The sequence below is a fragment of the Mauremys mutica genome, chromosome 2 (genome assembly GCF_020497125.1).
Source record: "Mauremys mutica isolate MM-2020 ecotype Southern chromosome 2, ASM2049712v1, whole genome shotgun sequence".
Classification (NCBI taxonomy): Eukaryota; Metazoa; Chordata; order Testudines; family Geoemydidae; genus Mauremys; species Mauremys mutica.
The window spans coordinates 83,984,982-84,011,873 of record NC_059073.1 but is presented as its reverse complement, the minus strand read 5'-3'; the positions used below and the strand labels follow the sequence as shown (position 1 = coordinate 84,011,873).

Genomic DNA, 26,892 nt, shown 5'->3' with positions numbered 1-26,892 from the left:
CAACATAAAAATGTCAGTTCTCTAGTAGATATTGCATCAGATATATGAAGTGGTGATCTTTTGTCATGTTGTATATTTTAGAGAGGAACCTTTGGTGATTCACTGTGTTGTATGCTGCTTATAAGTCAACAAAGACAGCGCCTGTTACCATGCCCTTTTCAAAACTATCTTTGATGTATTGAGTGATATTTATCACTTAACTGATGCATGACTTTCCTGGGCAGAATCCAGCTTCCTCTGGAATCAGGGGCTTTTCAACGAGAAGTGATAGGCAGTTTAAGATAAGACGCTTTACAAGTGACATAGTAATAGGTCTGAAGTTCTTCGACTCCATTGCATCCTTCCCTGACTTCAGGAGTGCCACAACATCATGTGCTCATCATCAGATCTTGGGTACTCTGTATGTGTCTGAACATGTGTTAAACAACTTGATTAACCAGTTCTTTGTTGGTGATCTGGAGGGTTTGAGTTGTTTGGTACGAATGTCATCTAGACTGGTGGCTTTCCCATTCCTATGGGCATTAATTCAATCATTGTGTACTGTGCCCTAAAATTATAAGTCTTCTTGCTGCTTAAGCCATGTATTGGGTTGTTTGTTTGATTCCTTGCCGTTTTCTAGGAGTTGGTGTGTGACCTGGTCTGCAATAATGTTGTAGTGTTGCTCTGCTTTTTTGGGGCCATAGTTAAGCTTCCAGATGGTTAGCCATGCTTTCTTACTGCTGTGGTCACAGCCATGCTCCCAGTAAGATTCTGCTATGACTTCTGTTTTTCCTTCTTTAGGTCAGAGACCAGTTCTTTGCCAGCTGTGATGGTATCCTCAATAAATAGGTCTGCTTCAAATTTCTGCTTGTATTTTGTGTACTGATCCAATAGCTCAAATGTCAGTCCTGGCACATAATTTGTTCTGCAGCCTAGGGGAATATTATTCTTTGAGACAGTGCACTCCACGTTGACAAACTGATCATAATTTTCTATATTCGTTCAATTTTTCTTAGAACATTATAAAAGTTGTTGGTGAAGCCCTTGCATTCCACTTTCTTAAAATTAAAGAAGCACTGAAATGGTACTGAGTTCAGTATTATGGCCCCATAGATAGAGTGTGAGCATGTAATTAAAAACTGTAGCATAATACATATGCATGCCAGCTCCTTGTCTCTCCTCCCTGCTGATTCCTTGTCCTTGTCTCCTTGTCTAGCCTGTCGCAGTCACCTCCTTTCCCTCAGCTCCTTATCCAATTTCAGTGTTGACCCTCCCAAGCCATGTGGCTCTCAGGTCTCTCCACCTACATTCACTGGATCCCAGTACCCTCTGCCTCTAATTCCCAGTTTCTCTCCCCTCCTTCAGTCCCAGATGCCTTGTCCCAATCTACTCCTTTCCTTCCCACTTAGTTCAGCCTTTGTCCCCTCCACATCCAAATAAAACAGCTTCCCCTTCCACAGTCCCTGGATGCCAGTAGGGAGAGGGGGTCACTCAGAGCACTGGAGAGACAGGCATCCTGCTCTCTGTTCCTCTGCCTAAGCCACTGGGAGCAGTTATCATAGGAAAATCCTTCTAAGCCCCTGGTAATCATGAAGCATTCTCAGTCTCTGTGGGGACGGTGAATGAAGACTCTAGTTAGAATAAGAGCTGTGAGAGGCTCAAGCATGCTCAGTGAAGACAGAATTTTCTGAGATTTTTAGCTGTTAAAGTCTAACAAGTCTCTACTGAGCATGTGCTAACTGATTTATCAAAGCTTATAACTTGACTACATTTGGGCAGATTTTCATAGTGATGGCAAAAGGCACATCCTGGACACAAAGGCCACTGCCCTGCCAAATTTCATGTCTGTGCTCCAAAGCATGTGAGTGGTAGAGTTTATCAAAGAAAAAAACCCACAAGATTTTTAACCTAGGCAAAACAATTTTCCAGAAAAAAATTCAGCCTGAGGCAGACACTCAGCATGGAAAACGCAAGCCCAAACAGTTGATGTCTGGCAAAGGTATAAGCAACTGAAAACTGGGTCTTATCAAGGGAAGTGTGAGGCAACCTTAACAGTAGGAAGTGCTACTAGCCTCACCTATCCTAATTCCTTTTGTGGTCTCAGACAAGCCACTTAACTAGTCCACCTTAGTTCTGTGGAGACAAGATAAACATCTGTCAAATGGGCCCTATTATTATTATATACAGACTACTACCATATAGGAGATAGGAAATTCTACAAAGTTCTCACGGAGTTTTCACCAGACTGTACTCTTTGCATAAAGGTGTGTGAGTGCATGTGTGTTTGTGGCATGTCCCGCCCCCCCTCCGGCCCCCATGAATAGCATGTTCAACTTCTTCCCTTCCCCCCATCCTACAAATGTCAGATGCACAACATCATCCTCACTGAAGCCATGTGCCTCTGTACTTCCTTTCAGGTCCCTGTGGTGTTTTGCCAGCACAGCCATGTTGCCAGGTGATGACAAACCCCTTACCCCTCACGGTGTTGAGGTGTAAACTGGGCAAAGTGAAGAAATAATTCAGCGTTACTTTACCCAGCACAAGTTCCACAGATTTCAAGACGGGGGAAACCAAGCACTGTACCCAGCAATGGCCATCTCAGAGCACAGAGCCCAAATGCTGCAGCACAGCCATAAAGAGGATTCTGCAGGGTCCAGGAATAAAGGTGAAGAATGCCTTCGAGAAATACCTTCCACTCCTGTTCCCATCCCAGATAAACTGAGATTTCACACACGGAGACAGAGGGGATAGCACCCCATATTACTTGCTAAACTTACACATTAGTAGGTTGTTATGAAGATATATTATTTACTGCTTGTACACATCCTTCAGTTATGTAAGAGCTAAGTATCATTCTTTAAAAAAAGACCAGAAGAAAATATGTATCTGCAGATTTGTATCTAACAGCCTGTCAAATGTGGTGGCAGTAGATCTTTAAGCATTAGCACCAAGACTTTGCATTTTAACAAGTAAAACAAAAATGCCAATTGAAATGTAAACACACAAGATTTAGAAGGGATGTCAATGTGAGCAGCAGCTCAGCACTTCTGAGACTCAGATCACTTTTATATACATTAAATCTGGGCTTCAACATTTTTGGCTATGTCGAACAAATTATGCATTTCAGCCTTCCATTTTCTTTCTTAACTACTGCTACATATTTCTGAGATTACGTTTTAAGTTTCTCTCCACTTTTATCCCAGATCCTTTTCCTGAGCAGTAAGACTTTATATACAATTTTCCAAGCCTTCATTGCTACTATTTTTCTCCTTTAAAGTGCTGTTGTGTGCTGAAAAGGGACTTTAAAAAACAGGCATTTTGTGTTTGTATATTTATTGTTTCTGAATGCACTTGCCTATCAAATGTACTCAGTAGAACTTTTGTCTAACTGCCAACTCAATCTGGGCTCTGAAAATCGAGCTGCATACATTCTCTCATGGGATATCATCAATAATAATCAGTTATTCTTTCAGTTACACCCGTGCAGAAGTATTGTCATCACACTGCTCCTTCACTGACATCTGCACAACCCCATTATTAATCTCATCTGACTAGTCCTGTCACTGGAATTTAGTAAACAATTCTGTTGCTGTTGCACAAAGAGAATAGAACCAGCTTCATTCTCTCTTAGTGGTGGCTGTGCAGGGCTAACAAGAATAAAAATTCAAGCCTTGTCTACACTACACATGCTTTGCCAGTGTAGCTACACCAGCAGACCCCTCCCAACCCCAGCCTAGATGTAGCTTATGCCAACAGGAGTTTTTCTTTCAAATGACATTACCTATGCCAACAGTTGACAAAGCTGCATCTACACTGGGGATTTTGCTGGTTATGTTGACTAGAGGTGTGTTTTTTTCACACCCCACTGAAATAGCTATGCTAAAAAGCCTTATAGCGTAGACCTGGCCTTATTTTTCTCGCTAAAGACAGCAGATATTATGAATGCACACAGGAAACAGACTGGTGACTCCAGGCTTGTCTTCACTGCAGGGTTAACTTGAGTTATCACTTGAGGGTTGCCCCTGACTTGAGTCGCATCCACACACAAAAACCCTTAACTCCTGGGCAATGGCAGTGTTTTTACTCAAGTTAGCTGGCAAGTCAGTGGGTATTATAGGCTATGGCTCAAGTTAACACATTTCGTCAGCTGCTAACACAAACATCTGTGTAGCTCAGGTGTTATTCGGCTAATTTGAGAGGAGTTATTTTAGTTTATCTACATAAGAGTAAACACTGCACTACAGAAGGTGCTAGTTTTGTATAGTCACATTTCAGACTAGATCCACACTCTTAAATTGCCTGAGCTGCTTATTTGGCTATATCTTTAATTTTCCAGCTCTCTTTAAATCCATACTCCACTCTGTACTGTATTAACTAACCCACCACATTTCAGGTTCTCTGCAAACATCCACATGGCTGCCTAATGTCTCCTCCAGCTCATTGTATTCAGGGTGAACAAGACAGATCCCCCACAGCAGTCTCTTGAGCATAACACTTGTTACCATCTTACCACTTATATCAGCCTCTGGTTTCTGTTATCAACACTTTTTGTTTCAATTAAGCAGAGCTGGTCAGTTGAAAAATGAAGAGAGAAAAATAGAGAGTCACAAAAGTTATCGGAATTTCTCCCCCCTCCCTTGTTTTTGAAATTTTCCCCACTCAGACACACACACAAATAAAAAGACAAAGGGAGAGGGTGAGAATGTCATGAAGAATTTCAAAGACCACTTTTTTTTTATTTTTCATCAAAATTTTCTGTGCAGCTCTACAGTGGAGGATTTCTCAATCCATACATACTAATAACCATATTGATTGCAGTGTAATACTACATGAAGGACCAAGCTTTCAAGTTTCACACAGTGAACTCAGTTTGGTTATCTTTTTCAGGTCAGATTCTGGCAAACAGAACAGACATCATGCAAGTAGTCTTATATATTGAGTCAGACCATGGACTGAATGGACATAATTTATACTTTGCAGCCAGCTCCATGCTTTCTTCATTATTTATAACCCTGAGGGGATCACGCTCAGAGATACTTTAGATATTAATGCAGACACCTGAGATTTTAATTTGCAACTAATATAGCATGCTTGGATACTTATGTATTTCGAACACACCCATCATGTTAATAACACGGTGTCATACACTTAATTAAGAGTATCATTTCCATCTGAAAAAGGATTATACTCTTCTTTGTTTTATGCTGCTTTCTTAAATGAGTTTATTCCTGTATGCAATGTCAGGTCATCCTGCAGTCATTGTTGAAGGTAGGCCTGTACAGAGAGAATACTTACATAGATGGGCGGCCTGTCTAAGTTAGCAACATTTGCACCAGTTTAAATACATTGATGTAGTTACTTTGAGGCAAACCCCTACCACACACACACTGAACCCAGGTAAAATGATGCTTGCACTAATGTGATTTACCTTATTGGAGGCTTGTGTAGATTAGGAAAATTTGAACAAGTATAACTACATTTGCCCTTGTGCAAATTTCCCTAATCTAGACAAGACCCTCGGCTCATCATCCTGAGCCCTGGTGGTGAGGAACCCTACAGCAAGGACTTTCCAGCCAGCTGTCAACTGAAAATTGTTCAGGCAACTGTAACTGTTGAGTTTGCTGCTGTCTCTCATCCTTGACACTGTCACCATTTTCAATTTTACGTTAAAAGAGGAGTAGTACGAATAAAGGAAATCCAGACTGAGTCACCATCACATCAAGGAGCCCACTCTTGAATTGTCTGGACATTCAAAGCTCCAGTTTTACAGAGAATGGAGGCTAAGGCCCAGGAGTCCCTCCCATAGGCCAAATTTAAACTTGTTTGTTTTCTGTATTTGTTACTAATCATATTAGAAAATATTGATAAAAATTGTAAAGCAGAAGCAGCTCATATTTGCCCATGGTTCGCAATTGGAAATAACATGTTAGCCACCAGTAAATGTAACCTGAAACTAATGCAGATCACGTTATACTAGTTATACCTCTGTATGCAGCCTTAGGCATATGGCTATCTGACAACTGCACACGCCTGTGTGTATGAGATCCAACCATTTCTTAAGCCATTGATGAAATTATCACCAGAAGAAAAACTCTTGTAACAGGTTGAGTTAACAGAAATAAATGAGGTTCAAGACAGTACTTCAGACGCTATTCTGGTATCACTAGCTGTGCTCATTGAGGACTACTGCAGAAAGGGAAAGTTTGAAGACATAAAATTCCATGGAAGATGATAATTAACATAGGAAGAACACCTATTTACATTTCTAAGTGTGGGGTAAACTAAAAGACTGTAAACCAGTGGTGGGCAACCTGTGGCATGTGGGTGGCCCAGCAGGGTAATCTGATTGTGGGCTGCGAGACACTTTGCTGATGTTGACCGTAGTTCCACTGACTGGCCGAAGTTCCCGGGGCTGCAGGGGGCCGTGCCTGCGGACGGTCAACGTCAGCAAAATCAGATTACCCTGCTGGGTCGCATGTGGCCCGCGGGCCACGGGTTGCCCACCACTGCCATAAACCCAAATAAATAATCCACTCATCATTCCTGTGTGGAGGATAACTTCTACAAGAAATGCTTGAGAATTGTTTTGTTTTCATATTTCAGCAAAAATTTGAAAATAGCTGGCTCCTCCTGACTATTATCCTCATTTAGGGGATGAGAGAGGGAGGATGGTTTGTGGTTAAGCAGAAGAGTGAGAGTCAGAAGGTCTGGGTTTTACACTTGGCTGTGCCATTGACATCCTGTGTGACAATGAGCAAGTCACCATAGGTCTACACACTGCACAATAAGCCCTGGTCTATGGGATTGTGGCTTGTGGATTTAGTGTTTTTAAGCCCATGTTTCAGTGGTCACACTAACACTATTCTATAAACTTGGGTTTCCCATTGCTGGAATCGGGTTTCACAGCTGCGCTAATGACAGCGGGACTTGTGGTCTGACCCACTACCCTCGCAGGATCCTAGGACCCAAGCTGTGAATGCTTGCGGAGCTGAGTTAGACTAATTTGTGTGTGAACAGAAAGTGGCTTGGGCTCAAACCTGAGTCAGAGCCCAGGCTGTGTGCAGTGTAGATATACTGCTCTCTCTGTGCCCTCATCCCATCTGCAAAATGAGGTTAATAGTAGGGCTGTAAATTAATTGCAGTTAACTCAAGTGATTAATGCAAAACAAATTAACTAGATTTTAAAGTCACGATTAATTGCAATTTTAATCACACTGTTAATAATAGAATACCAATTTAAATGTACTATAAATATTTTGGGATATTTTTCTATATTTTCAAATATATTGATTTCAATTACAACACAGAATATGAAGTATAGAGTGCTCACTCTATATTATTTTTATTACAAATATTTGCACTGTAAAAAAGATATAGTATTCTTCAGTTCACCTCATACAAGTACTGTAGAGCAATCTCTTTATTGTGAAAGTGCAATTTATAAATTTAGAATTTTTTTTACATAACTGCACTCAAAACAAAGTAAAACTTTAGAGCCTACAAATCCACTCAGTCCTATGTCTTGTGTTCAGCCAATCGCTAAGACAAACAAGTTTGTTTACATTTATGGGAGATAATGCTGCTGGCTTCTTATTTACATTACCTGCAAGTTAGAAAGGCATTCACATGGCACTGTTGTAGATGGTGTTGCAAGGTATTTAAGTGCCAGATATGCTAAACATTCATATGCCCCTTCATGTTTTGGCCACCATTCCAGAGGTCATGCTTCCATGCTGAATTTAAATTGGTATTCTATTATTGTTTACCGGGGCGATTATAACTGCGATTAATCACAGCTATTTTTTTAATCTCATGATTAACTGTGATCATTGTTTAGAATGGTTTGACAGCCCTACTTAATAGCACTGCTCTTACTTATGGGGGTGTGTTGTGTGGATAACCACATTGAAGATTGTGGATTCAGATATAAAAAGATTCAGATATAAAAAGATTGACGATTCAGATATAAAAATTTTATTAAAGTTAATGTTTAAAATTAAATATACACAAGTTAAGAGGGCAGGTACTGTACATCTGGGGTTACTACAGTCTTAGCGACCACAGGGATACCTTAGATAGATGTTGGTAAAGTCTTTCAGATGCTTTGGGAGGAATGTGCTCTAGACAGGGTTTACAGTGTGGAAATGAAATGCACAAGGATTAAATGACTAGCTCCAGACCACCCAGCAAGTCGCTGGCTAAACTGGGACTGAGGGCTCTGGGCTTCCTAGTCCACCAGCCATCTCTGCAGACCACACTCCTTCCCCGGGAGCCACGGCCTGGCAGAGGAGCCTGAGGGTTACTAAACCCTGGGAGCCTGAACGGACTTATGTAACCACCTCAGGACCATGTGCTGGGCACTACACCCAGCCTCCACCTTCCGCCGCTGCCTCCCCCCAGCGCACAGACACAAGGAGGAGGAAAAACCAGAAGGGCTGAAAGGAGGGAGCTGCCTTAGACCCAGCCTCCTCCTCCTCCAGCTGCTGGCTGGGGCTTTTGTTTTCTTCCCATCTCGCTAGTCCCCACACGTGATTGCTGTGTTATGGCAGGGCGAGTGCACCTATAACGACTGTTAACACGGCCCGAGGAGCGGGGAGGGGGGAGAGGCAGGGCGGGAGGCAAGGCAAAGGCAGCGAGCCACCCATGCACAGCCAGCCCGGGGGAGGGAGGCGGGGAAGCATGCCAGGCCAGCCACCGCTCCCTCGCCCTGCCTGCTAACCCTTCTCCTCCGCAGCCTGCCCGAGAGCCGCTGCCTCGCCGCGGCCACGGCCTGGGGGAGCGGGAGGCGAAGGGAAGGAGCGAGCCCCGGACAATGGCGGCGGCGGCTGCCACCAGCAGCCCTGGCAGCGCCAGCAGCACGTTGCCGCAGCCGCCGCTGGAGCCCTGCCTGAGGAAGCCGCCGCCGCCGCGCATGGACCCCCGGCGCAGGCAGGCAGCGCTCTCCTTCCTCACCAACATCTCGCTGGACGGCCGGCCGCCGCCGCCGCCCGAGGAGAGCGGCGCGGAGCAGAGCGGGGGCGCCGCCAAGGCGGCAGCCGGCAGCGCCAGGACTCGCCACAGCCTGGGCGCCTTCCAGCCCCCCGCCGCCGCCGCCGCAGCGGCTCCGCAGCAGCCGGGGGGCCACTGCGGCAGCGGCCGGCTGTCGAGCCCCCCGGGAGCGGCTGGGGAGCCGCCGGAGGAAGAGGAGGAGGAGGACGCCTTCGCCAGCGTGCAGGTGCCGGCAGCCGCCTTCCTGGGCTCGGGGACCCCCTCCGGGGCGGCCGGCGGCAGCAGGGGCCGCCTCAACTCCTTCACTCAGGGAATCCTGCCCGTGTCCTTCTCCAGACCCATCCCGCAGGGCTACTGCTGCCTGGAGCAGGGCGGCCCCGGCGCCTTGGAGCTGCAGCGGTCCCGGTAAGCGAGCCCCGTGCACCCCCCGTCTCCCTGCGCGAGTCCCCGGGGGCGGCGTGCGCAGGGCACCGCGCGGGCCGGTGGGCGACGCTTGCAAGCGGGCAGGCGACACTGACCCCTAAAGGTGCCAGCGGGGACGGGGCCCCGTCTCCTGGAGCTAACTCCAGCCCGGCGGGTTAGCAACACCCAACCTCCGGGGGGGGCGGGGGCTGCGTGCTTTTGAACTTAGCCCAGGTCACCTTGGCAAACCCATTGGTTCTGCTTTCAGCTGGGCCAAGACCGTTCTGTTTATACAACGCCCCCTTCCCCGCTGAACTTCTGTCCGCTACCCATTAAAATATGTGCAGTTAACCCTTGTTTCAGGGGCTGGTACCCCGTGCTCAGGAGACCCGTCAATGCACGTTTCCTGGCGCATGTGAACATCTGTGCAGGGGCCAGGTTAGAGAGCAGATCGGATACAGGGTTAAAAATAGCTCTTGATAGACTGTTAATCGTTAGGGTGTCATTGGGTCTGTGACAGGAGAAAAGGCCTGTTTGCTAAATTATTGCCTCTCCTTTTTTCCATTAATGGGTAGCAGGCATTTATCTGCTCTTAACATTAATCTGGCATTTTTAACAAACTGACCCAAGTAGCAGTGTTAGTTTGTAGGGTTCAGACACAGATCTGGATTTTGAAATATTGATCGGTGAGGTTTACCTCCTCCCCCTCCAGTGTAAGCATTCTGTTTACCTAATAGAAAGATTAAGAATTGCAGTGTTGTAGTAATCCTGATGAATAAATGAGCCATACATGACAGTTCTGCACAGTTCTCACTTTAAGCGCACATCATTCCTTTAACCTCTATGAATATTTTCAGAGTTGAAGCATTTTCTTTTAGCATGCACATAGAGCAGATGCTCAACAGTTTAAATATTATCATTTGACAGTGTCTGGGAATCAGTAAGGCGAGGGATAATGACAGTCATACTGGTGTAAATTGCAGTACCACAAAGAATAGGTAAACTTCTTGTAGTTGGGGCATTTATGTCCCATCAGCTGGAGGCACCATGGAGAGAACAAATAATAATTTTAGTGTGTGAATGTGGATATTTATATATGTGTACTGTGGATTTAGCTGTGTCATGCTGATTAATGCATTCACTGATAAATTAGCAGGCTAGTTTTTCAAAGTTTCACCCTAAATGTGGTTCAGGTTTAAACTCATATGTATAGTCTTACCAGATATCCTTTTTTAAATACTCAGTGCAACATTGGTTTTCTTATTAATAAATCCAAAGTCTTACCCCCTTGTTTTCTCATTTGTGTAAATGCAATGAACTGAACTATCATTCTGAGTGCTTTCTAGACAGACTGCTGACACAAATACTATTGAAAGACCCTGCTCCAAAGTCTACTTTCCATTGACTTCAATGATTGGATGAGGTCCAAAAATACATGAAAGAAATGAGATTTGCTAACCCCTTAAGCACACCCTTTATCTACAGACACCACTTTTTCTTATGGTGAATGTCTTACCACCTTGTGCCACTGGTTATTAGTTTGCCCTTTTAATGGACTCTCCCATAGAGAAAAATCTCGCTTGCTAAAATATTTCTAAAGACGTCAACTAAGAATACTCAACCATGTACAAATGTATATATGCATTATGGAATAAATGTATCATAGTTACACAATAATCCTCATTTGCTTAATATGCTTAGGTGTCACAGTGGGGTAGGGAAGAAACTGGAGGAAGAAACCATGCTTCGTCCAGACCAGCATAATTTGCCACTCCTACATTCCCCATTTGTCACGCTCACTTCTTTCTATTTCTCCCATAGACTTAGCTAAGTAGACTTTGACTCTCATGCTTCAACAGCTTGTAAGGGTAATTGATCATAAAAGTACCAGAGGCTGCTGTAGAAACAGCCTTTTAAGGGTTAGGTTTAGTAGAAAGATTGGAGCTCTACCAAATGAAAGTTGCCTCAATACTGTATACCCCCTGTCCTTGGTTTGATCTGAATTGTAGTCATAGCTTTCTGAGGTCCCTTTACAGATATTGATGCTGAGGTAAGCCCCCAATAAAATAGCTGCTGGTGATGTACCCTATTGAACGCTAGGGGGAGGAATAGCTCAGTGGTTTGAGCATGGGCTTGCTAAACATCATAGGGTTGTGAGTTCAATCCTTGAGGGGGCCACTTAGGGATCTGGGGCAAAAATTGGTCCTGCTAGTGAAGGCAGGGGGCTGGACTCCAATGACCTTTCAGGGTCCCTTCCAGTTCTAGGAGATTGGTATATCTCCAATTATTATTTTTTTTTATTAACCCAACTTCAGTCTAGTTCTAGTCTTCATCTATAGTTCCTCTTTTGATAAGAGTTCCTCCATTTTTTTAAAAAAGATGTTCTGAGCAGTGCTCTGTTACTGTTCAAGAGAAGATTTTCCCCTCACCCCTGTTGTTCTCCTTACTGAATAATAGTTGTATTAATGCTCCTGTAAAGACTTACTGGAGTCCCAAAGATCCTTCTTATTTTTCATTGCATGCACATGTTGGCCCTATATTATAGACTAGACATCTTCTGCCTAACTGAAGAGATCTGGATGGGACTTCTTCAGATCTCATCTGTGTCACTCCTTAACTGGACTCCTCTGATCTTCCTGCCAACCCCTTGCCCCTGTTGTTCTGCAGTGTTTCCCTTCTCGTTTCTGTGCCTGCTTGGTTATTTAGTTTCCCTCCCCAGTACATACAGCTTTTTATATTAGCTTGCCTGGAAAAGTTGGAGATATAGCAAATGAAAAATTGTCTGTTGGCTGGATACCCTCTTATTCAATCTGACTTGTAGACTGCGTTATCTAATCTAATAGGCAATCAAGATTTCTTACGCTAGGGGGAATCCCCACAGATCAGTGTTTCATAAACCAGCTCAGTGTTTAATGCTGCAAAAGCACTGGTTATAAGGAACCTTGTAGGTTTCACTTTATTCTGCATACAAACAGCAGCGTGGATTATTGGAAAGCTGAGCGAGAGAGAGAGATCTGAACAACAGCTCACCCAATATACAATACCAATCAGGTATTGGCCCTCTCTGAGTTCTCCATGTGCTTATGTGGTGCTGGTAGTGCACCCAGATTTATAGATTTGAAGTTGGAAGTGTTTTCTCATGCAGTTGCTTCTTCTTGGGCTAAATTAAACTCTGGTATAAGTGGGATGCCTGGTAAATTTGGCCTGAGCTTTGTATCACTTGTGTGCTCTTTAGTGGCAAGTTTTCCCTTCAGTTACACCTGTGCAACCGTGCTGACTATAGTGAGATTGCATGGATGTAATCTAGAGCAGAACTTGGCCCACACTGAATATATTGCCATTATAAAATGCACATGGCACTTTTAAAAATACCTGGTAAATAGATACTATAATTATAAAGCAGCACCAACTTGAGTACTCTAGCTTGCACACAGTGCATAAGGTGTCCTTTCAGAGATCTTATATTAGCCTTTGGGCTTAAGTATAAATTATGCACAATGAACAGCCATTAGACTATCCCTACTTACAAATTATCCACTAGGTCCTAGTCTTACAAGAGAGCTACATAACACATAAATCATAAGCATGCACATTGCTGACATAAGCCCAAGGACAGAGTTCAAGACCTTCTGCTATTCCGTTAATGGTGAGAAAAGAGCCAAATGCTCTGCATATGGCCTTCCACTATGAGCAGGATGACAAGGAGAGAAAAAAATTGTCACAAGACAGTCATTAGCGCACCCGAAGGAGAGTCATTAGGTAGTGGTTATCAGTGATGAGAGTATAGGGATTAGAAAGGAGTGGGGGAGAGTAAAATAAAGCGTTCAGAGAATTTCTTTGTATTTGCTTTCTCCCTCTCCCCTTGTGGCAGACTTGAGTTTGATCTGTCATTTGAAAGACTAGTCCTCTATGCTTAGACATGCACTTTGTTATATAGTAACATTAAATAATTTTCTATTACAATATCATACAAGACATGCTATGATGTTTTTGTTTTCAATTAGTTTCCAGAAGCCATTGTGAACATATAATTAGAGTTTCCTGCCTTTTTTGTTTGTGTTAGCAGTTTCAATAATTGCATACTAGTTTATATTTAACAAGGTTATCATTAATGTGGTTTGGGTTTCTGCTGTACATTTATTCACAAGAAACAAACTATACAAGAACATGGAGCTGCTTGCTGTTTGGAGGCTGATATATAATTATGTGTATACAAGAAAAAAACTCTAACCCTGATTTTAAAGTTGGTACATAGATGCTGAAATTCTGATTAACTTATCTGGTGCCTAAGGTATTATTTATTTTAAATGATCTGTTAAACAGATGGCTAAAAATGGTAGACTACTTGAGATACAGAGCACCTCACTCTTCTGGTAGTCCCATTGGGCCTGTACATGGAGTAAACATGAATAAAGGTGGTAAAATCTGGTCCTGAAACAACAAATGTGATTGCTTTTCACGTACAGCTAGAGCATTTACCTCCATAGCTATTTATGAAAAATAAACATTGATATTTTGTTCAGCGATGTTGCCCGCTGTTGTGTTAACTTCAGTGGAGTAATTGGGCCAGACAGTAGGGCCCTCTCATAGTCAAAGGCAAAACCGAACCCTTTTTGTGGGCTCAAATTGTAAGAGACTAGCATATAGGTTTTGTTATTCTTGAGAATTGCTGGCAATAATGACCAGATTTGGGGTTTAAACTTTACTTTTCATCACATTTGCCTTTCTCATCACAGTAGGATGAGGGTAAGGAATCACTTTTTGGACAACTGATACTGGAAAAGGAACAGAAGGGAACAGATGCCAAGTAATTGAGCATTGTTCATTTAAAGAGACACTCAAGTAGTTCTGGCCTGAAATTTAATTTACTTTAAGATGGTATATTGTCCCACTAAAGAAAAATACATTTATATCCATGTTTTAGTAGCTATCCGGATTAGTTTTCTAACATTAAAAATCTAGTTTACTTTTCATTATTTGAAGTTCACCAATATTGTTTATCTTCCAACTCACTCATTTTATACAGTGCCGATAGGAGTCACTTTCACACTTAGGTTCTCATGAACTAGCACAGTGTTGTGACGTTTTTGGTAGCAAAGTCATGAAGAGGGAATATTTTAAAAACCCAAACAAAAACAGTTTAAAACATGGAAATGTTTATTAATAATGGCATTGGTCATTTTTAATTTACAGAACCTATTTTGGCCCTCCACTAAGTAATAGTCCCTTAAAAAAGATGGATAACATCCTTAGAAATTTAGATTTAAAAAAAAAAAAAAAAGAATCTAGGTGAGTGCTAGAGATGCAACAACCCATTAGGGGGCTGTTCAGGAGCTGAATCCTGGTGTTCAGTTTGCAAGAGGTTGGCAGTGAATCAAACCTGTCATGTTTGCTTGAAGGTTCGAATTAACTTAACTCAAACCTTGCAGCGGTTCTCAAACTTCATTGCACCGTGACCCCCTTCTGACAACAGAATTACTGCATGACCCTGTGTGGGAGTGGGGGCAGAGCCGGAGCCCAAGCTCTACCGTCCCGAGTGGGGGAAAAGGGGGTCCAAGCCCCACACCCCCAAGTGGGGAGGAGCTTGGGCTTCAGTCTAATGCTGGCTCTGGCAACCCCATTAAAAATGGGGTCATGACTCATGTTGGGGTTCCAACCCACAGTTTGAGAACCGCTGCTTTAAGGAACCCCATAACTCCTTAGTACACCTTACTTATTTGAGGGAAGGTAGATTTTCTAGTGGGCTCCATTTCCCCAGGGTGAATGGCTTCCTTCTCAGTCTTAAAGGAACAGTGCTCTTGGGGTTAAGGCATAGATTTGGACACAGGAAATTTGGTGTCTGTTCCCAGGTCTGTAATAGACCTGCTGTGTGTCTTTGGACAAGTTCTGTGAAGCCTGATTTTCAGTAGTGCTGAGTTCACATAGGCCCTTTACCTCCATTTCCTCCTCTGTAAGATGGTGGTCGTACTTGTGTATGTCACAGGATAGTTGTTTGATTAAATTAATATTTGCAAAGTGCTTTGAGGTTCTGGGATGAAGTGTGTTATACAAGTGCAAAGTATTATTTGTTGCACCTTTGGGCTGAAAACCTCCTCAGGGGTTTTCAGGAAGGAGTCACACCACTTCCTTGTCTCCATATTCCTGGGAACACTTCCTATCCCACTGTAGCAGCTACAACACTAAGACCAGGAACAGGGATGGTACCTCTGAAAGTTCCAGAGCAATTAAATATAGAAATTTGAGCCCCATAATAAATGATTGCTAGAGAACCCCTCTGAAGTAGTTGATGGTCACCATTTAGGTACTGGCCTCGGCTGAGCTACAGAATGGAAGAATATTTCATAGTGGCACTGCTCTCTACCAAGGTTAGTCTTGAGGACTTTCATTGCCAGAGAAGCATATGAGAAGGCAGTAATGGTATGTAAAATGACTGAAGACAGTAGTTGAGGTCAGACATAGCTATATATATTTTTTCATTACAGGAACCATGTATACATAAACTTGAAATTCTCTTTCGATGTATAGCAGTTGAAAAGCTGTCTATAAATTTGAGTTTCATCCAGGAGTCTAGGAGAAATAAAAATCAGTCCATCCATAATACACATTTTGTAACTTCCTTTCCCATCCATATTTATGGGGGGTGCATTAGGGGACAGCTAAGGGAAAAGTTAGGCAAAACCCTCCCATTTTATTATGCAAAACAGTACTATCAAGTCAAACAGTTGCGCTGTTCTACTAATGAGCAAAGTTTATTTTAGTATAACAGCTATGATGCCCCAGCTGATATACACTGCAGGGGTAACGGATTATATCAGCTTCTCAAATGCTAATAAGATAAAAGACTGGAAATTAAGGGAAATAACCACATCCTGTAGAAAAGGCTCCACTCCACCAAATTCCAAGGCTTTATTAGGGCACTTAGTAAGGTTCATTTGTCAAACAAAAGAATGACAAAAGACAGGAAAAATGTACACTAAGTTACTGTCAAGTCAGTATGGGCACTAGAACAGATTGTAGTATATGCAGTCATTATAAATCAGACTGATCTCTTTATTTAGCCATCAATAAAAAAAAATCATGGGGATTTATATTAATTCGTTTCTAGATCATTTAGCATTAGGGCTGTCAAGTGATTAAAAATTAATCTTGATTAAAAAAATTAATCATGATTAATTGCACTGTTAATAGAATGCCATTTATTTAAATATTTTTGGAGGTTTTCTACATTTTCAAATATATTCATTTCAGTTGCAACACAGAATACAACGTACACAGTGCTCACTTTATATTTATGTTTGATTACAAGTATTTGCACTGTTAAAAACAGTCTTTCAATTCACCTAATAGAAATACTGTAGTGAAATCTCTGTCATGAACATTGAACTTACAAATGTAGAATTATGTACAAAAAACTGCATTCAAAAATAAAACAATGTAAAATTTTAGAGCCTACAAGTCCACTCAGTCCTATTTCTTGTTCAGTCAATCACTCAGACAAACAAATTTGTTTACATTTGCAGGAGATAATGCTGCCCACTTGTTTACAATGTCATCTGAAAGTGAGAACAGGAGTTCACATGACACCGTTGTAGATGGCATTGCAAGATATTTACATGCCAGATGTGCTAAAGAGTCATATGTCTCTTCATGCTTCAACCACCATTGCAGGGGACATGTGTCCATGCTGATGACGGGTTCTCCTTGATAACAGTCCAAAGCAGTGCAGACTGTCGCATGTTTATTTTCATTATCTGAGTCAGATGCCATCAGCAGAAGGTTGATTTTTCTTTTTTGGTGGATCGGTTTCTGTAATTTCCACATCAGACTGTTGCTGTTTTAAGACTTCTGAAACCATGCTCCACACTTTGTCCCTCTCAGATTTTGGAAAGCACTTCAGATTCTTAAATCTTGGGTCGAGTGCTGTAGCTATCTTTAGAAATCTCACACTTGTACCTTCTTTGCATTTTGTCAGATCTGCAGTGAAAGTGTTCTTAAAATGAACAACATGTGCTGGATCATCATCTGAGACTGCTATAACATGAAATATATGGCAGAATGCAAATAAAACAGAGCAGGGGACATTGAACTCCTTGGGGGATAATTGTGTCACAAATTTAATGAATGCATTTTTTTTAGAAGCGTCATCAGCATGGAAGCATGTCCTCTGGAATGGTGGCTGAAGCATGAAGGGGCATATGAATATTTAGCATATCTGGCATGTAAATACTTTGCAATGCCAGCTACAAAAGTGCCATGCAAATGCCTGTTCTCACTTTCTGGTGCCATTGTAAATAAGAAGAGGGCAGCATTATCTCCTGTAAATGTAAACAAACTTGTTTGTCTTAGTGATTGGCTGAACAAGAAGTAGGACTGAGTGGACTTGTAGGCTCTAAAATTTTACTTTTTTTATATAACTGCACTCAAAACAATTCTACATTTGTAAGTTGCACTTTCATGATTGCACTACAGTACTTGTATGAGGTGAACTGAAAAATACCATTTCCTTTGTTTACCATTTTACAGTGCAAATATTTGTAATTAAAAAAAGTACACTTTGATTTCAATTACAACACAGAATGCAATATATATGAAAATGTAGAAAAACATCCAAAATATTTAATACATTTCAATTGGTGTGATTAAAGTGTGATTAAAACTGCATTTAGTCACAATTAATTTTTTTGAGTTAATTGCGTGAGTTAACTGCAATTAATTGACAGCCCTTTTTAGAATACGTAAGAATCTTATAGAAGCATTGTTGACCAAACAGTGTTGAGTAGCTATACCAAATACCAAGTGTGTATTTGTTAGCTGACAAAAGTGTAACAGCAGGGACTTGGCAGCAGCTGTGTTTATACTGTATACCTATGTTCTCAGTAACTGTAAACCTTTAACCTCCAGCCTCAACTCTCTGAAAGTTTATGGCTATCCGATATAATTGCTTAACATATCAAGGATTAGTAGGTGTGTGAAATGTATGAGAGGTATCAGGGGAAGGGAGGGATAATTGAAGAAGCTTTGACAGGTTTGCATATGTAGCTTGCGTCTGGCACTTCCATTCTCACTGGTGAAGTTCCTCTTTGTCCTATTCTTAGCAGCAGCTAGGCTGGTTCTCCTTGTTTCCAGATGCTTCTTTGCAATGAAGAGCCTGGAGATTGGTAGAAGCAGCTGGAAATGAAGAGTGGCTAGTACCATGGGGCCAGCCAGCTCTCCATGGACCACAGTTTAAGAACTGTTGTTATCTTAAACTGACAACATCAAAAGAGTTACAGATGAGGGTGATTTTTAAAACTTGCTCACTCTAGTTGAGAATATACCCTAATATCTTTACTATCTGCTAAAATATATATGAAATTCACAATTTTCCCTTTCTAAAAAGGGAATAATACTCTATAATCCGGTGAGTGCCTTGTTTCTAGGAAATAATACTCAAACTGGATTATACCTGATCTTTTTCCAGAGCAGTGAGAAATTTGTCTATAGGAAGTCAGAGTGGAAGAGATGAAGTATTTAAAACTAAGATTTTAACAAGTCAGAGCCAAGTCTTGACTTCCTTGACTTCAGCTGGAAATCAGTGGGACTTTACCTGAGTAAGGACTAAGAGACTAAATCAAATTTGAGCTTACACCTTTGCATTTAACTGTAATACTAACATTTATACACACACCGACTGATCCCATGACATGTCATTACATACAGTGGGCCAGATGCTATGCTCAGTTACACTGATGTCAGTGGAGTTAATCATAGATATGCATTGATGTATCCAAGAGTAGAATTTGGTCTAGTCTTGCAGGTCCCCATTGCCTAGAGCTCCCACTGAAGCAAGTGGGAATTCCACAAGATCAGGGCTAGTAATACAACAGATGCAATTAAAGAAAACCAGACATGTTTGAGTGTAAAACAGGTGCTACTAGCATGGCTCAACACTATGTGACTTGCATTTTTCTCTTCCACCCTGTTGTTACAACTTTGGCCACTTAATTTTATAAACATGCACTTTGGATAAACATCTTAATCTTTGTGTGATTATCTGAATGGGTCTCAGTCTCCAAAGCTTTTGAGATTCACCCTCCACATCTTAAAAATAGGCTTTGCTAAACATGTCTTGGGTGGTGTAAGAAGATTCATCTCTTAAGGCCCATATCCTGCAGACTTACCTTTGTGTGTAATGTTATGCACATGGCATTTTAATATATGGAGATATACCTATCTCCTAGAACTGGAAGGGACCCTGAAAGGTCATCAAGTCCAGCCCCCTGCCTTCACTAGCAGGACCACGTACTGATTTTGCCCCAGATCCCTAAGTGGCCCCCTCAAGGATTGAACTCACAACCCTGGGTTTAGCAGGCTCAAACCACTGAGCTATCCCTCCCCCCAAAGTGCTCCCTTGTGTAAAGTTGTGGAGACCTGTTAATGACACAGGTAAGTCATTGCAGGTTTGGGGCCTTGCCTCAGAATACCCTGCCAAATAGAAAAACTTGGTGCCTGTATTGTTCCAAGTTAAGACTCTAAATAAAGAATAAAGTCATTTTTGTAATTGTTAATTGTCATAAACAGATAGTTAAGGGTTAAAGTCTGTTTTACCTGTAAAGGGTTAACATGTAGTACCTGGTGACCACCTGACCAGAGGACCAATCAGAGATGAGATAATTTCAAATCTCTGTGGAGGGAAGCTTTTGTCTGTGTTTTTCTTTGTTTGTGTGAGAACTGTTTTTGGATCTAACAGAGGACAGTCATGTCTCCAAGTTCTCCTGGAGTAGTTTCTACTAATTAATAGTGAGTATTAATTAGAAAGGCGAATTAGTCTTATGATTTGATTTCTATATTTGCAGTTGTGTGTTTGCTAAAGGAAATGCTTTATTCCTGTTTGCTGATATTGCTTTTACTGAGAAAAGGGGGAGAGGGGATTCTCTCCAGAGATTGATAAGGTTATACCCTATGAGTGTCCAGCTTGGGCTCATAGAGATTCTGTACTTTCTTTTTGTTCTCTTAATAAATTCTTTTCTATTAAGGACTTGTTGGTCTTTCCTTGGGTGGATTCTCAGGGAAAGGGGAGGGGGAGGTATCCCTCTGTAGTTGGATCCCGGTATCTCTCCTAGGAAAAGGGAGGGGGGAGGAAGCAGGGGGAATGGTTTGTTTCTCCTGGGTGTGAGAACTCCATGGATTTGGGGCTCTTGGAATCCCCTAGGATTTTGGGGAAGGACTGTGTCTCAATCCACATTTCTTGATTGAGTGGTGGCAGCGAGAAGGAACCCTACCCTAAGGGTTAGGGTGGTGGCAGAATACCTGCGGGTCCCCATCTTTGAACCCACAAGCTCAAAGTGGGGGTGAGATCCCATAGGACATGGTGGCAGAATACATGCGGGTCCTCACTTTGAAACCGCCCAGTTTCAAGTGAGGGTAGACCATGACATGGTGGCAGCTTACTAGATCTAAACTAGGATTTTAGTTTAGAGGGAAACCAAGTCAGGTCCCCACATTGGAGCCGAACAGCTCCAAGTGGGGGTGAGACCTTTGACATGGTGGCATGCGGGTCCTCACTTTGAAACCGCCCAGTTTCAAGTGAGGGTAGACCCATGACATGGTGGCAGCGGAGTTTCGAACCCATTGTTACAAGGAGTTTTTTTCAGCCGGGCTACGCTGAAGGGAGCTATTCTCTTCTTCTAGAGCAGGAAAGCAACCTGAGAGAAGAGGGAGTTTACAGTTTCAGCCAGGTTGGCTGGAGGCAATTAAGTTTTCCAACAGGCTTTGTTGGAAGCAGTTTTCTTTCTTGTTGCTTCAACAGGCAGCTTGAGGAAAAGGCAGTTTTGAAGCAGTTTCAGGGTTAGGAGGAGTTTTTTTTCTCTGCTGGCTATGCTGAGGAAAAACTCTTCCCTAGAGGTGTGTCCTTCCTTTGTGATATCAGGTATCACTCAGGATTCCTAAGGTGGGGGGAAGTGCTCGACAAAGTACATTCCCATCCAGTGGGGAAAACAGGTTTGGGGGGGGGAGACAGAAACCCTCCAGCCACATTTTTTTTCCCTGTGTCTTTTGAAATCCTCTGGAGCCAGGGAATACAAATCCCTGAGAGGATTTACTACACTTTTCTGCAGGTACTAAGTAGCACCAGCCGGTCAGCTGGGCTTATTAGGAAGATTGTTTTTTTGGAAACAGATTTTCAGCTGGGTTTAGCTGAGGGATAAGGTTTTCTAACAGGCTGTGTTAGAAAAGGATTTTTTTCCTTCTTTTCTTTTTTCTCCTTTTTTTCTTTCTGTCTGCTTAAAAACAGCTAGGAAAGAGGTGCAAGTTTTTCTAGGAGGCTTGTTAGAAAGGACCCCCACTGTGAGGTACTTAGCAAGTGCTAGAAACAGGACAAACCAGTTTTTTTGGTCTTCTCAGTATATCAGCAAACAGCAACTACACATTTGCAAATGAAAAGGTTTTGTTTCTTTTCTATTCAGTCTCTCGGGAATAGAAAGGGTTAGGAATTGGGAAGCAAGCAACCCAATTCCCTGACTGCACAGGGGTGTGGCCAGCACCAAAGAGCAACACCAGCAAGCCACACATAAAATTCACTGACTGCAGAGGGGTGTGGCCAGCACCAGAAGGCACTGTTCCCCATCCCAAGAAATTTCCCACCTACATGGCAGGTGAGGACACTAAGGCCTTCTTCAAAAAGGTTAAAAGGACCTGCCATGGGTACAGCATCCCTGAAGACCAGTACAAGGACTGGTCAGGAAAGTGGACTTTTGCTGTCTATAACAATTATTCCATCCCCATGCTACTGGGGGAAGACTTGGCCAACCATGTGCAGCTGGCCAAGAGGGGGGGAGTGGTCACCCGCGGCCAGGCCAAACAAGCAGGCACTCCCATCCCTGTTCCTGAGCCATCCACCAGGACCCTGTCTGTGTTACCAGAGACCCAGACAGAGGTGGTGGAACCGGATCTCATGCCAACAACTACAGCAGCCATAGTACATCCAGTCCCAGGACCGGAACTGGAAAAGCAACCAGCGGCAGAACCAGCGCCAGCACTGATGCCAGCGCTTGCAACTCCACCGCCAGGGGGCGCCAACGGGCCTAAACTGGCAGAAGCAGCAAACAACTCTACCCAAGAGGCTCAGCCAGAGCCTGAAATATCACCTTGTGCACCAGCGCAGAGCGGTTCACAGTCAATGGAAACAACCTCATCACCTACATCGCTCCCACAGGAACTGGTGTCTCCCGCCTCAAGGGAACAGTTCCAGACAGAGCAGTAAGCCGATGACAGCCTTAAGAAAGCTTGGGCGGCGGCACGAAGCAACCCACCGCCTCTCAGCTCTTCTACCCAATTCCAGTTTGTTGTAAAACAAGGACTTTTATATAAAAACATTCTTTCTGGTGAACACCAGGAAGGCCAGCATCCTCAAAGACAGTTGGTAGTTCCAACTAAGTACTGGGACAAGCTCTTAAGCTTGGGCCCTGACATCCCAGTGGGCATTCTGGGGTCAACAAAGCAAAAACAGGTTAAAAACATTCCTTCCACTGGGGGAGGATGGGCAAGGACGTTGCCAAGTATGTCCGCTCAAATGCATAAAAAGTGTTCTTCAATGTCAAATACCTTGTTGTTTACATACTTAGTAGTATATGTAATAGTGCATGTGTTTTGTTAATCTGTTTATTTTAAAGTTCTAGAAGGAAATCACCGCCAGTGTGGTTCCCCCACTGTCTGCGATTTGGGGGGCGTGTCATAAACAGATAGTTAAGGGTTAAAGTCTGTTTTACCTGTAAAGGGTTAACATGTAGTACCTGGTGACCACCTGACCAGAGGACCAATCAGAGATGAGATAATTTCAAATCTCTGTGGAGGGAAGCTTTTGTCTGTGTTTTTCTTTGTTTGTGTGAGAACTGTTTTTGGATCTAACAGAGGACAGTCATGTCTCCAAGTTCTCCTGGAGTAGTTTCTACTAATTAATAGTGAGTATTAATTAGAAAGGCGAATTAGTCTTATGATTTGATTTCTATATTTGCAGTTGTGTGTTTGCTAAAGGAAATGCTTTATTCCTGTTTGCTGATATTGCTTTTACTGAGAAAAGGGGGAGAGGGGATTCTCTCCAGAGATTGATAAGGTTATACCCTATGAGTGTCCAGCTTGGGCTCATAGAGATTCTGTACTTTCTTTTTGTTCTCTTAATAAATTCTTTTCTATTAAGGACTTGTTGGTCTTTCCTTGGGTGGATTCTCAGGGAAAGGGGAGGGGGAGGTATCCCTCTGTAGTTGGATCCCGGTATCTCTCCTAGGAAAAGGGAGGGGGGAGGAAGCAGGGGGAATGGTTTGTTTCTCCTGGGTGTGAGAACTCCATGGATTTGGGGCTCTTGGAATCCCCTAGGATTTTGGGGAAGGACTGTGTCTCAATCCACATTTCTTGATTGAGTGGTGGCAGCGAGAAGGAACCCTACCCTAAGGGTTAGGGTGGTGGCAGAATACCTGCGGGTCCCCATCTTTGAACCCACAAGCTCAAAGTGGGGGTGAGATCCCATAGGACATGGTGGCAGAATACATGCGGGTCCTCACTTTGAAACCGCCCAGTTTCAAGTGAGGGTAGACCCATGACATTAATATTGCATTTTGATGGTTGTATGCTAGTAGTTTGTAAAACTCCTAATACTTCCTAAATCAAAGACTATTTCAAAAGAGTAGACTTTCAAATGAATACTGTTAGGATAAATGAGAGGAACATTCAAGACAGTAGTGCATAGATTCACAGTTTGAAGGACATTTTTGTATACAAAAGAGCTAGAAACATTAATAAAGAAAACTTTAGATTTCACATAACAGAGAAAATCTGTAGGAAGACATCTTATTAATTTCTATTGCTTGCCTGCCACTTTGGTCATGACATAAGATACTTGAAAAAATGGAGAAGGGCAAAGTTATTTAGCCATCCTTTCTTCTTCACTAACCTGCAAATAGGACATAGAATACTAGGAAGTTTTTTATACTTAGTTGTACAACTCAGTTTACATCACCTGCCTGTGAACAGCAGTAGGTTCCAGCCACTCTCCAATTTGTATGTGCAGCTTGCGGTCATGTTGGTATGGGACATATCCCCAAATTCTTTTCTCTACAGGGATACTTAGAACATCAGAGCAGCCTTCCCTCAGTATGCTCACTGGTGAAGTAACTGGTTAAATCACACATTACATTAGGACAATATAAAAGTTCCTATGTTCTCACCATAGGATTTTTAGTGCACAAACAGCACAATTATGGCCACCATGCTACAATGGGATATGTGATGTACTTGCTTATTTTGGGCTTGATTGGGCTTATTAGGCACAGGCCTAAGTAGAGGGCAACGCAGAGTCTCACCACTCTGAGGAGCTCTGAGAGATACTGTGCATCTGGAAGGTACAGATTGTTGACAAATCCCACAGTATACAGGCTGAGCTATCCAGATGGTGACCCCTGCTCCATCCAGTGCACCTGACCCATTGTGTGTGTTGGGGGGGCGGGGGGAGAGACCAAGAGGCTCCTGTTTCTCCTCACCCCCAAAACCAATTGGCACCAGTTGGGGGCATACAGAGGGGTATTGTCCTTAACCCACTCTATATCGCACACTTCAGGCTTCTAAGAAGGTGTGGTAAAGAACATAAATGTAAAACAGAAGGTAAATGGAAGTTCTGTTTTGAAAAGTTACTCACCAGCTTTGCTTCCAATACATTTTTAGTCATATCTGGGTACTTAAATGCCAAAAATAATTTACTTTTCACTTATGTTAGTCCTGGAAACCCAACATAGCTATGGGAAAATAAGCTGCATTTGATTCCTGCAGGCACACCATCTGCAAAATTATTTACTAATTTTAAATCATTTACACCTGTGTAAATCCACGCAGCAACAGAGTTGCTCATGTGCCATCGAGTATATAGTCTGACAAAGAGCATACACAGGTGTTACTAAGAGCTTGTTTAGTCTGCAGAATCTTTTTTCTAGTATTGATGCATGGAAGGAAATAACCCAGTTTCACTTTCAGAGCTCAGGTGAAGTTTGCAGAACTGGTAGCTAGAAAAAACTTAATTTTCCCCAGAAGTGCTGACAATAATTAGAGATTAATTAGACAACGTAAGTCAATAAGATACTTTCCCAAAAGAGTAGGGAGACAATAGAGGAATGGTCTCCAGATGCTGCACTGAGGAGTATGGGATAAAGAACTCCATAGGTGAGTCCAAAATGTGTGCTAATGAGCCACATATTAAAGATATGGGCGGCTTATTGTCTGCTGTTAATAACCTAGAAAGATCTTATGTTAAAATTCCTAACAAAGGCACAGGTATGTTTTTTAAAAAGTTGCTCAGATGACTATTGAGTGTCTTTCACCTTCTCTGTGTCTTTGGAGCCCCTAATTCTGCTAGAATTACTCACATAAAGCAAAAACCAGGTTTGAATTTGAACAGTACTTCAGTCTCATTCTGGAAGAGATGTATGAATGATTAAGAAAAACCTGATATAGAATTGGAAATTGTTAATGGCCTCTCTGGCTCCTTCAAAGAGCATAATCACAATAATAAGTATCCCAAAGTGACCTTTCTTTCTCTTAGATAAGTTTGAAAAATTCATGTAATTCTTTGTGACCTTACATTTGAATGAAGTGCTTTCATGTTTTAAAATGCCATTCCTAGCACCACAGAACTCATGAACAATCTTCCAAACAATGAACTGTCTGCATACATCTGATTTAAGGGGAAATTTTGATAAGGGGATTTTAGCGTTAAGGGTTTATTTTTGTTTTTTTTAATATAGGGATCATAATTAGAGGAACACATTTTATCATTTATACTTTTACATCCCAGTTGGTACATGTCTTAATATAGTGAAGATATTGACATGGTATAACTAAGGGAGGAGTTTTAATGAGTAAGTTTAAAAATAAAAAAATATATATATTGACTGTCCCTTTAAATGGGCACTGTGAAGGATGGTAAGACAAAATTGTTATTTACTAACCTTGTGTTTTGAGTTAAGATTGTAAGCATGATGCAGATGGACAAATACGGTGTGTTGTTTTGCATACAATATATTGACATTCTCCCTGTGGGGTTCAAAGAGCTACTGTTCAACTTGCTGCCTGCACCCATGAGGATCCCCATGCATGTGTGGGTGTTCCCATTTGGATCAGATTGCAGGACTGCGGTCTATGTATTGGGGCACATGCTAGTGTTCAGGGAGGAACCCATACCATTTTTAAAAAATAAAATCACTCAGGATCATAACTGAAACTTAATGTAGTGCTTTTGGGGGAATAGAGCAATGGAAGAAGCCTTACCAGCAACTCTATGTTGCATAGACCAGGACAGTATGAAAATAAGTATAACTTCATTTACTGGGTGGCTTAGGTGTAAACGAGGCTAGAATTTGGCCTCCTTTCTTAAAGATGCGGTAGGTGATATTTCAGGCCTCCTGAGAGACTGCATATCTTGAATATCTTTTTGTATAAAGGGACATGACAACATTTGAGGATTAGGGTATTTTTCATGTATCAGCAGTGAGTTTGTAATTGATG

General features: G+C 42.3%; 1 protein-coding gene across 3 annotated transcripts in view; it reads left to right on the top strand.

Annotated features, from left to right (window-relative positions):
- Positions 1 to 8,359: 8,359 nt before the first annotated feature.
- The window catches only part of CABLES1 (Cdk5 and Abl enzyme substrate 1), a 113,160-nt gene continuing 94,627 nt past the window's right edge, over positions 8,360 to 26,892 (top strand). For 2 of the 3 annotated variants that reach the window (XM_045003305.1, XM_045003304.1), the window contains exon 1: positions 8,360 to 9,372. In XM_045003305.1, the coding sequence (XP_044859240.1) occupies positions 8,792 to 9,372 (581 nt within the window). In that variant the 5' untranslated portion in view covers positions 8,360 to 8,791. Of the gene's footprint in view, positions 9,373 to 25,301; positions 25,552 to 26,892 lie in introns of those variants that run through there. The other variant, XM_045003306.1, reaches the window with a different exon arrangement.